This window comes from Kogia breviceps, chromosome 20 (assembly GCF_026419965.1).
Source record: "Kogia breviceps isolate mKogBre1 chromosome 20, mKogBre1 haplotype 1, whole genome shotgun sequence".
In the NCBI taxonomy this organism is placed as follows: domain Eukaryota; kingdom Metazoa; phylum Chordata; class Mammalia; order Artiodactyla; family Physeteridae; genus Kogia; species Kogia breviceps.
In genome coordinates, this window is record NC_081329.1 from 28,115,777 (window position 1) to 28,128,274 (window position 12,498).

The following is a 12,498-nucleotide window of genomic DNA, read 5'->3' on the forward strand; positions in this document are numbered from 1 at the left end:
ATTGAACCCAGGCCCCTGTAGTGGAAGCACAAAGTCCTATCCACTGGACCACCAGAGAATTCCCTCTTTTTCACTTTCTTTCATCACAGTCTTATAGTTTTCTTTGTGCAAATCTTTCCCTTCCTTGGTTAAATTTATTACTGATATTTTGTTGTGTTATTGCTGTTGTAAATGGGATTGGTTTCTTTAGTTATATTCTGTGATTCATTGTTAATATATCAAAATACAACTCAGTTTGTAGGTTAGTATTGTATTCTGAAACTTTATTGAATTTGTTTATTCTAATAGATTTTTTGTGAATTCTTTAGGATTTTCTCCATTAAAGATTATGTCATCAGCAAACAGAAATAATTTTACTTCTTCCTTTCTGATTTGGTTGCCTTTTATACCCTTTTCTTTCCTGGTTGCTCTGGATAGCTATGTTGAATAGGAATGGTGAGATGGGCACCCTTGATCTTTATCTTAGAGGAAAAGATTTACCTTTCACCTTTGAATATGATGTTAGCCATAGGTTTGTTATATATGATCTTTATTATGTTGAGGTACATTCCTTCTATTCCCAATGTTTATCATGAAGGGATGTTGAAATTTGTCAAATGCTTTTTTGGCATCTGTTGAGATGATCATATGATTCTCTTCTTTCATTCTATTCGTGTGGTGCCTCATATTCATTTATTTTTATATGTTGAACCATTTTTGCATTGCTGGGATGCATCCCACTTGACCATGGTATATGATCCTTTTCACATGCTTGAATTTGGTTTGCTAGTAGTTTGTTGATAATTTTTGCATTTGTATTCATTAAGGATATTGGCCTATAGTTTTCTTTCCTTGTAGTGGCCTTATCAAATTGTAAAATTTCTTGTTCTAGTTCTGTGAAAAATGCCACTGGTAATTTGTCTGAGTTTCTCTGGTCTCCTTTCCACAGGCTGCAGTACCCTAGTTTCTCTTGCTTCTGGTGTCTGCCCCCTGTTGGGTGAGATTGGTCCAGGGACTTTCGCAGGCTTCCTGGTGGGAGGGACTGTTGCCTGCCCTCTGGTGGGTGGAGCTGGGTCTTGTTTCTCTGATGGGCAGGGCCATGTTAAGGGGTGTGTTTTGAGGTGGCTGTGAGCCTGTCTTCTGATGGGTGGAGCTGTGTTCCTATCTTGATCGTTGTTTGGCTTGAGGCTTTCCAGCACTGGAGCCTTCAGTTTGTTGGATGGGGCTGGGTCTTGTTGCTGAAATGTGTACTTCCAAGAGAGCTCACTCCAGTCAGTATTCCCTGGGGCTTCCACTACCAGTGTCCTTGCCCTCACAGTGAACTATAGTCGACCTTGCCTCCCTAGGAGACCCTCCAAGACCCCTAGGTAGATGTAGCCCAGATTCCTATGGAGGTACTGCTTTGTGCTGTGTCCCAGTGCACTTGAGACCTTGTGTGCCCCCTCCAAGAGTGGAGTCTCTCTTTCCCCCAGCCCTGTGGGGCTCCTGCACTCAGGCCCTGCTGGCCTTCAAGGCTAAAGGCTCTGGTGATTCTTCCACCCAATGCCAGACCCTCAGACTGTGTTGGAGGGCTATTTTACATGGGAACATCCCAGTGTAGCCTGTGTAGATTTAATAATTTTTGGTGCGAGGGTTGTTTTTCATATAGATGTGTTCCATCTCTTTTCTCAGTGTATGCTGGCCATGCTCCCCTTTACAGGAGATGTGACTGGTGTTGTGGTGACCAGAGCCTGCACTGGATATTGCGCAGGGCCTCCCCTTTGCTCTGTGGTTGTCACTGCCCTGGAAGGGCAGGGTTTGCTCCCTAGTTGTTGGAGTAGAGCCCCCAGATCTGCTTCTTGGATGTATTTCTGATCCATGATGTGAGGTAGGCAGGTTTGGAGCACTCCCACTGGGAGTCAGCCACTGAGTATTCCTCCTCTGGAGCTGTTCACCTGTGGGTGTGATCTGTTGTGTCACCTTTCACCCGTTGTGCGAGCTCACAAGTTACACTGTTGTTGGCACTGCTCTCAGCCCCACCTTAACTGTGGGTATGCCAGCAGTTGGACCTGGTGTCTCTCGGACGTTGTTTTGCTGGCTCCCCCGCACATCCCATCACTGCTGGCCCTGGCCCTGCAGGGACCCCACAAGGGCTCCCGCGACCCCAGCTGCTGCCGCCTCCATGCCCCTTCTCACTGGGGTGAACTCGTGTGCTCCAGGGCAGCCTCAGGAGCAAACCCCTGTGGGGAGCCCACACACAGAGGTGGGGCTGAAACCACAGCTGTGCCCCAGGGGCCATGCAACTAAGGAGGAAAAAGCTGAAATCTCTCCTTGCAGCTGAGCAAACTGCAAATTGACTCTCCTGTGACCAGCTTTGCAAACTCAGTACCTACAGAACATCTGAACGGACAAGTGCTCCTGCATCCAAGACGGGTCTAGCTTTAGCAGCTGTAGGGTCTGTGGGCACGTACACTTGGGTTGTTGGGGCAGGCCAGAATCTGAGCTGTCCCCGTAGCACCCACAGCAGGTCCAGATCCATGATTACTGCAGTCCTGGGGCCTGACTTCAGTGGATCTACTCTGGTGGCCTGGTGAAAACAACAATGTAAATATCTATCACCATAAATAGTTATAGGATTTAATACTGTTTTGATTACTACAGCTTTGTAGTATAGTTTGAAATTAGGGAGCATGATACCTCCAGCTTTACTCTTCTTTCTCAAGATTGCTTCAGCTCTTTGGGGTCCTTTGTGCTTCCATTCAAATTTTAGGATGTTTGTATTATTTTTGTGAAAATTGCCATTGGAATTTTGAAAGGGAGTGCACTGAATCTGTAGATGGCTATGGGTAAAATGGACATTTTAACAATATTAATTCTTCCAGTCCATGAGTGTGGAATATCTTTCCATTTATTTGTGTCTTCCTCAATTTCTTTCATCACCGTCTTCTAGTTTTCAGTGTACAATTTTTTCATATCCTTGGTTAAATTTATTCCTTGGTATTTTGTTCTTTTTAATACAATTGTACATGGGAGTGCTTCCTTAATTTCTCTTACTGATAGTGCATTATTAATGTACAGAAACACAACGGACTTCTTTGTATTGATTGTGGGTCTAGAAACTCTACTGAATTCCTATATAAGTTATAACAGGTTTTTGTGTATGTGTGTGTGTTTGTGTAGTTTTAGGATTTTTCTCTGTATAATATCATGTTATCTGCCAATGGTGACAGTTTTACTTCTATTTTCCCAGTTTGGATCTCTTTTATTTATTTTTTCTTGCCTAATTGCTCTGTCTAGGAGTTGTATAAAAGTGGTGATAGGGAAGATTCTTGTCTTATTCATGACCTTAGAGGAATAGCTTTTCTGCTTTTTACCACTGAGTGTGATGTTAGCTGTGGGCTTGTCATATATGCCCTTTATTATGTTGATGTATGTTTCCTCTACACCTGAGAGTTTTAAAAAATCATAAATGGATGTTGAATTTTGTCTGTTTTCTATTCATTATCCTTGTTTCTTGTTTCTTCTTGAAATCTTCCCCTCTCTTTTTTTTTTGTGCCTTCTGTGGTTTTAATTGCACATTTTATATTATTCTATTTTCTCTCCTTTCTAGAATATCAATTACATTAAAAATCTTTAAGCAGTTACCCTAGAGTTTACAATACATTTACAGCTAATTTTGTTGTAATCTAGTTTGAATTGACTAGAGTAAACTAACTTAACTAAAGTAGGAGAAACTAATCTAGATCGAAAGTTTTTTTTAAGGTTACCTGGGATATGTTTTCATCAGGTATGAAAACACATGCAGACATGAAAATGACTGTCATTCAGGAAGAAATTTATCATACTCACAGTTCCCTAGAAATAAGAGATACGCTATGCCATGTGGAGGCCATATAAGGAAGCACCAGGTTTGGTCAGGAAGCAGGGGGAAAATGTGGGCAAGAGCCTCTATTGTGGTTTCTTTGGGAAGAAACAGGAGAGGCAAGGTAAGCAGGTCTAGGGTTGACTAGTTTCAGCAGTCCATGATGCATAGAGGCTGTCCTTAGTTGTCTGGTACCTAGCCCTGGTGTGATTTTGGCAGGTGGATAGTGGCCTGGTGTATATGAGTCTGATAAAACAGACTTTATCAGACTATCAGGTGGTAGGGTATATGGGTTCTGGATTGATTGGTTTGCATATGAAAGGTGAGTTGTCTACTATCTGAAGCAATTGGATAACCCTAAGAAGGGCAGTCCTCTAGGTTGGTAAGGCCCTAGATATGAAAGCATCGGAATACAGAAAATGTGACATTAATAAAGTTAGTCCTGTTGTGGTTTGAAATATGATCAAACCTTTGGCATAATAAGAGACTTTTAGAGAGTAGAGCATAAGTTTAGCTAAACAGCATAGAGAACATTTTATTATGAGAGTAAAAGCGAGAAACACAAGTAGACGTATAAGGAATTCTTGTAGACCAGCTCATAACTAAATTTCCCATTTGTATAACATTAGCCAAGGGAATAGATCTGAAATTTCTGGAGTCTCTAAGAGCATCTTTGTGCAGTTGTAAATTGTGTTAAAAATTCTATATGTGTGTTTTTTGACAATTTTGGGTAAAAGTGGCAAGTCAGGAGTTCATATTGTTGGAGAGTATCAGCTGATCAGTTTGGTAAAGTATACATAAAGATTGGTGGTATTTGTATGTACCCAAAGGGAAGAGGTGGTTGTGGTCATGGTCAGAGATGCAGGGTGAGAATAGTAGGAGAAGGCACTGGGGAGTGAGTGGTCCTCTCCCTAGGGTCCAGGGGTTCATGATACAAGGCAGGTGACTCCTAGGGAAAGCAATAATCTCCACCAGGTTTTAGAATGGCACAGATAGACATGGAGTGTAGGGATATATGGTTTGGCAGAGACCAAAAAAGTATACCCTTGTCATAGGCTACACAGACAGCTGCTCAGGAAACACAATAGAGTCCCTAATATCAAAGTAAGAAAACCAGTACATTTCTTGTGTGCAATTTGTGTGCCTTGGGAGAGGCAGTCCATGAGCCTGCCTGGGGTGGAAGTTTTAGTGTCTGAGGGGAAGTTGTCTCCGTGCAGGATGCAGAGTCATCTCCAACAGGCAGGTCTTAGGCTGGAGTGATGTTATCTGAGGTAATAACATCTCTAGCAGTGAGTTCCTGGGCCAGGGCAATGTTGTTTGGGGTGTAGTGCTAGGATATCCTTTTTAAGTTGATACTCAGTTGAATGAATGCAGGTTTTATTTTTGTGGCTCTGTGGTATTAAAATGGTGCTGAGGTACTTGTGTAATTTGAAGGCAATGTTGGGGCTGTGACTTCGGTTTATAAATATCTGTTAACTCAAGGAAGGGGCTTGTGGGTGCACAGAGAGCAGAAGTGATATTGACATCTGTGCAGAGCCTGACTGGTACAGCCCAAATTAGGTGTGGCTGGATCTAAAAGTGTCCAACAGTCTAAGGTTTTGCCCTATTAGGTGATGAGAAGAGTTCTGTTATAAATAGGTTTTAACTTTTATGACCTGATTTTTGGTGTATGTGGCTAATAGGAGGTCAGGTTGTTTGCCATTTAAAATATTTATACCTATGTTTGGGGCTCCATAATTATGCTGTAGGCAGGCACCCTAATTTGGCCAGTCAGTATGGGCCTTTTGCCTCAGTTGTTGGTTTGGTTGTTGACAGGCAAGCTGGTGAAGTCTTTCGGTTGTAAGGTTTGTATTATCCAAACTCAGTGGCTGTGGGCCTCAGCATTTGCCACGTCTGGCTGAAATAATGGCTTACTTGGAGGATTTGGGCCTCCCGATTGCAAACCAATAAAAACACTCAGACCAATGGTAATGAGATGAACAGTCAACAAAATGTTGTACAGCTGCACTTGAGAGGTTTTTGTTTTTGTTTTTCATTTGTTTGTTTTTGTGGTGGTGGAAGTTTAGGCTCAAATGGTTCTCATGTCAAATTAGCAGCTGCCTGGACCAGGAGGAAATCTATGGTTAATAGACCTCAGGAGGGTATGTACCTGGATCTGGTCTCCAGCCCTTATGGGATGGGGCAAGATAAAATATTTACAACAGTAAGGGAGACATAATTAAAGGGACTCATATACAGTGAGTCTTTATATACATGGAGGCCAGACATAATCCCCTTTAAATATAGGGAAGGAAAAGGGAAAAATGTTTTAAAGTTTGTGTGAAGTGTGTGTCAGACAAGGGTCCTTGAATTAAGAGACATTAATAACTTGGCCAATATAGACATCCATTTAGGGGTCCATTTGTTGGATTTGAAAAGGAATTATTTAAGGAAACCATTATGTCTCTCGATTGAACCAGCTATCTGAGACCTATTGGGGACAATGAAAGTTATGTTGAATGCCTTTTCCAATAGAGTGGCATTGTGTCTTCTGAGAAATGAAATGTGTTCCTTGGTTACTATTAATATTGTCTGTAACTATGAAGGGAATAAAGTGTGTCCTGGCAAGGGCTTTTCTATTCGGTCCTAAGAACTGCTTTTCATCAAAAGCTGGGGTGCAGGAGGCAGTCTTCCAGTGAACAGAATTACTCTCTACCCTCTGAAGGTGGACTGAAGTGTCTGATGCGTCAGCTGATTGTTGTTTTCTACCTCTTAGTGGCTGTGGTTGAACAACAAGCAAGCCAGGGCAATATGTGGGATGGAAACTTAGAAACATCTTCATGGGTCAGTTAATCTTCTCTGAACTGTTCTTTACTTGCTACTTCCTCACAATGCCATCTTGCCTTGGTCCATCAAGTACCAACAACTTTTAAAAAAATACTATTTTTAGAGCAGTTTTAGGTTCACAACACCATTGAGAGGAAGATGCATAGATTATCAACGTATCCCTCCCCTACACATGCTTAACCTTCTTCGTTATCACCATCACTCACCAGAGGGGTATACTTATTGCAATTGATAAACGTACGTTGACCCATTAAAAATCACCCGAAGTTCATAATTTGCCTTAGGGTTCAATCTTGGTGGTGTACTTTCTACGGATTTGGTCAAATGATGATATGTGTCCATCATTGTGGTATCATACACAGTATTTTCACTACCTTAAAAATCCTCTGTGCTCTCTGCCAATTAATTTATCCCCTCCCCACCTGCAGCCGTGGATCTTTTGTCTCCGTAACTTGTTTTCCAGAATGTCATACAGTCGGAGTCATACAGTATATAGTCTCTGCAGGTTGGCTTCTCTCGCTTAGTAACATGCATTTAAATTTCCTCCGTGTCTTCATGACCTTGTAGCTCATTTCTTTTTAGTGCTGAATAATATTCTATTGTCTGAAACATGCCACAGTTTATCTGTTCACTTGCTGAAGGACATCATGGATGCTTGCAGGTTTGGGCAGTTATGAATAAAGCTGCTGTAAACATCTATGCAGATACTAGAAATGTTTCAAAGGAAAACAATACCTATTGAGGGTGTATTAGTTGTCTATTGCCATGTAACTGTGCCAAACCTTAGCACATGGAAACAACACAGTTCTGTGGGTCAGGAATCTAGGAGCAGCTTAGTGGGTGAAAACAAGATGTCAACTAGGGCTGTAATTATCTCAAGGTTCAACACAGAGTGGATTTGCTTCCAAGCTCAGTCATGTGACTATTGGAAGACCTCAGAAAAAGTTGCCAAGCTCACTCATGAGGACCTCTACACAGGCCTACTTCATGACATAGTAGCTACCTTCCCCCAGAGCAAATGAGAGAGAGAGACATAGAATCCAAGAAGCCAGTCTTTTGATAACTTATCCTGGAAATGATGACCCATCATTTCTGCTACATTCAGTTAATTAGAAGCAGGTCAGTAAGTCCAGCCTACATTCAATGGAGTAGGGATACACAGGATCATAAATACCAGGAGGCAGGGATCATTGGGCCACATTTTAGAGACTGTATACTACAAAGAGAATGTAGGATTGATTATTAAAAGATTAAAAGCATCTTGTTTAAAATAATTCAAAGAAGCAATACAGTGTGGTGTTTAAACTCTATTAGATTTGCTAAGATAGCTGGTATTGTCATTATGTAATAGTATCTTGAAATTAAACTGTAGTGTTACTCATCCATCCGTGTTTAATAATACTTACATAACTCTAGTACAATTGTGTCTACATAAGTATCTTGGATGCATTAATGAATTTTAAAAATGAGTTTTACGTACGAATTTTTGATTATAGTAAGTAACTTTTTATAACTGAATAGGATTCTTAGCTAACTATTTTTCTTTTATTTTCCTTATATTTAGTATTCAGAGGGTTTATCCTTGGAGTCATATGCTCTCAGTATTGTGCAGTTGCTTGGCCTTAATATGGGAATGAGTTATGATAATACTGAGATCTGCCATTGTTCGGGAGATGTTTGCACAATGTCACCAAAAGCTGTGTAAGATCATTTTCTTTATTAAACACACAGTATACTGTAAAATTTTTTTTGGTTAGGGACTTTATATTTCTATTAACCAAACTGAATTAATTGACAATTATAGAACACTATACCCTACACTAGGGTACGCATTCTTTTCAAGTGCAAATGGAACACACACCAAAATAGACCCAGCACTCCCCCAGGCCTCTCCATGCCTGGGGACATTCTCTTCTTCCTTCCTACCTTCCAGAGTCTGGCTTGTATTTTTCTCTGCTGGCTAGATTGAAGGTACCCTCTGGGGACAAGCCATATGAATTATGTGATTTTAGTGATTCTATTTAAAGTTAAATGCCTTGATACTGGCATTATACAATATAAGTATGAACAGTACAATTCAAGTTAAAAATTTACCTTTTTTTAATTTAGAAAGACATCAAGTCACAAATAAGTAAAACTATGCCCCACTGAGAGAGAGACTACTGAAGAAAAAGGCTTTTTTAAAATTTTAGTATCATTGATAATACTTTCCCCCTACTTTACAAACAATTTTGAAATCAGGTAGTACAAATCCCCAGGTTTTTTCATCTTTTCCCAAATTGTTTTGGTTATTCTAGGTCCTTTGCAGTTTCATATATATTTTATTATCAAATTTCCAATTTTTATGAAAACTCCTGTTGAGAGTTTTAAAAATTGAAGTATAGTTTATTTACAATATTATGTTAGTTCCAGGTATACAGCATAGTGATTCAGTATATTTACAGATTATACTCTGTTATAAGTTATTACAAGATAATGGCTATAATTCTCTGTGCTATATATATATACTGTATCCTTGTTGCTTATCTATTTTATACATAGTAGTTTATATCTCTTAATGCCCTACTCCTAACTTGCTCCTCTCCTCCTCCCTCTCCCCTTTGGTAACCCCTTGTTTGTTTTCTATATCTGTGAGTCTGCTTGTGTTTTGCGTATGTGTTCTTTTGTATTATTTTTTAGTTACCACATATAAGCAATACCATACAGTATTTGTCTTTCTCTATTTGACTTATTTCACTTAGTATGACAAATACCATACAGTATTTGTCTTTCTCTGTTTGACTTACTTCACTTAGTATGATAGTCTCTAGATCCACCCTTGTTGCTGCAAATGGAAGAATTTCATTCATTTTTATGGCTGAGTAATATTCCATACCATATCTTTTTTATCCATTCATCTGTGGATGGGCATTTGGGTTGCTTCCATATCTTGGGTATTATAAATAGTCAATTTGGGGAGAGTTACCATCTTAACAGTACTGAGTCTTTTGATTCTTGAATCTGGTATATGTCTTCATTTATTTAGGTCTTTAATTTTCCCCAGCAATGTATGGTATTTTACAGTTTACAGGTCTTGTACTTGTTTTGTTATATTTATTCTTAAACATTTTATTCCTTTTTGCTATTTTGAAAAGAACTGTTTTCTTAATTTCATTTTCAGAGTGCTCATTGCTAGCACATAGAAATATAATTTTTGTATATTGACTTTGTGTGCTGCAAACTTCCTAAACTCAACAGAAATTCCAGGAGATTTTATTTGTTGATTACTTAAGATTTACTATAAACAAGATATTGTTGTCCATGAATAAGAACAGTTTTATGTTTTCATCTTCATCTATTTGTGTGTAATTCCTTTTTCTTGCTTAATTGCACTTGAAATAAATTCAGCCCAATGTGAATCGATCTGGTGAGAGTGGGTATCCTTGCCTTGTTCCCAATCTTAGCTATAGATTTTTAAAAAATAAATGTCTTACTTTCTAAAACAGTGTCTTTTATTCCCTGTAAATTGTGTTGTTTTATTTTTCTTCATCATTCCAATAACTATCTGACGTATTTCATATACCTGTTTCCTTATGTTCATACTTTTTACCCCTAGCAGGTACTTGGTCTACATTTCACTACATACCAGTTGCCTAGAAGAGTGCTCAGTAAATGTTTCCAATAATGACCTTTTAACTCATTATTCTTATTATTTCATTTTGTCCTGTGATGACTGAATCTATGTTGTCCCAAATATCTGTGAAGTTACAAAGTAGATAATAACTAAATTACTTCTTCTCTGTGTGAAATTGTTTCTCAGAGGAATATTCTTTCATCATCTTTTTGAGTGTTACATTTGTATACACTATAAAAAATCAACTTTTGAGGTATGATTTGTCCACAATAAAATTCATACACTTTAAACTTTAAATGTATGAGTTTATGATTCTTGATAAATATATACAAATTACTGAATCACAGTGTCAATCAGGCTGTGCAACATTTCCATTTCCACAGAAAGTTCTTTGGTGATCCTTGGCTGTCCTTTTTACCTTCCACCCTGCCCCAGTCAACAGCTGATCTGATTTCTATCACTACAATTAGTTTTACTGGCTCTAGAACATTATGTAAATTGGATGATATGCACTCTCTTTTGAGTGTTCACTCTAAAAGGCTGTAATTTCTCTGAATTATTTAAACACTTTTCTTTAATTAATTGAATATATTTATAATGGTTCCTTGCAAGTATTTGTGTGCCAAATCTAACACCTGGGCCATCTCAATGTTGCTTACTATTGACTGCTTTTTTATTGACTATGGTTTACATTTTCTTGTTTCTTTGTATGATTATTATTATTTGTAGCATATTGGATATTGTTGATAGTACAATAGAAAGCCTAAATTCTCATTACCTTCCTCTGAAAAGCATTGATTCTTTTTCTACCAGGCAATTCAATTATTGGGTAATCATTTTATATTTTATGTGCTTGGTTTTATAGTTTGTTAACATGAGTCTATAGAAAACTCAAGGCATTTCCAAACCGCTCTAAAATGGCAGGCCTGAACTTCCAAACTTGGTTTCCTCTGGGGATGTTGTCAGGGCTTGAGTTTAGGCTCTGTTAGGACTGATACAGAGTAGATTTTAGTATTGGGCAGAGGTCAGCCAACAGTGATCTATAGGCTAAATTTGGCTGCCTGCCTGTTTTGTAAATTAATTTAATAGGCTTACTGTTTTACATGTTCTTCATGGCTGCTTTTGCACTACAGTGGCAGAGTTGAGTAGCTGCAACAGAGCATATGGCATATAGGCCTATAATATTTACTGTGTGGCCTCACAGAAAAGTTTGTTAGCTACTGGTCTAGGGCATAGTCTTTACCCTTAAATTGTATTCTTTCTAGTGTTTTAGTTAGATGCTGATATGTTAGCAAACTACTAACAACTTTCTCACTCCATCAGAACAGGTATTCCTCTTGTCCCTCCCATGGTATAAATCAAACAACAAATTCTTGTTTGAAAAATGCCTAATTACAGAGAGCAAAAGATCTAAAATATACTTTTAAAGATAATACAGACATGTTCATGTTGGTATTTACAGAAAAAATACAAAAATGATGTTAAATAAATAAAAAGTATATTAAATACTGAGGCCAAAACGTTTAAATTCAGTTGTTTGGCACTAAGAAGGTAAATAAAGAGTAACACAGTTCCTATGTTTAAACAATTAATAAAGATTTTAGGATAGGTAAATAATTGGTCTTCTTTAAAACAGGATGAGGGGCAAAAGATTTTGGAATATTTTTTTCATTACAAGAATTTTCTTGGTGAAATTTAAAAAGTGTGTTAAAAATGTTAGTATTTTTAAAACACTTTTATATTTTTAAAAGTGTGCTTATTGTTATCCATGAGAATAATGCTCTTTAAATCTCTCTTCAAAACATCATACATTAGGAGAAATGTAGAGTTATACAGCAATAATTTTTGTCATACCCTATTTTTAATATTTTAGGCTATCTGGGGGTATAAAGGATTTTAGCACTTGTAGCTTGGATGACTTTAAATATTTTGCTGCACATTCCGGCCTTGAATGTCTTCATAAAATCCTTCCTGATGGGCCACTTCACAAAGAGAGGAAGATGTGTGGCAATGCAAAGTTGGAATCAGGTGAAGAATGTGATTGCGGCACTTTACAGGTTAGTGAAAATTTTATCAAAAATATTTTTTATTTCCCGTATATGTGAGTACGAGGTGGAAAAGAAGACCTTGTCTTTTAGAAGAAAAATTTTGAAAAATAACTTTGGGGAAGATGGAAGCCTTTAAGTTTCCCAATTTTGCCATTATTTGAAGTGGAGAGCAAACATCCTTTAGTTAATAT

At 38.2% G+C, this 12,498-nt stretch overlaps 1 protein-coding gene across 8 annotated transcripts in view; it reads left to right on the forward strand.

The window, feature by feature from the left end:
* ADAM18 (ADAM metallopeptidase domain 18) overlaps positions 1-12,498 on the forward strand; it is an 84,943-nt gene that overhangs the window by 24,377 nt on the left and 48,068 nt on the right. For all 8 annotated transcript variants that reach the window (XM_067022788.1, XM_067022789.1, XM_067022790.1 and 5 more), the window contains 2 exons: positions 8,211-8,347; positions 12,133-12,316. In XM_067022788.1, the coding sequence (XP_066878889.1) occupies positions 8,211-8,347; positions 12,133-12,316 (321 nt within the window). The remainder of the gene's footprint in view (positions 1-8,210; positions 8,348-12,132; positions 12,317-12,498) is intronic.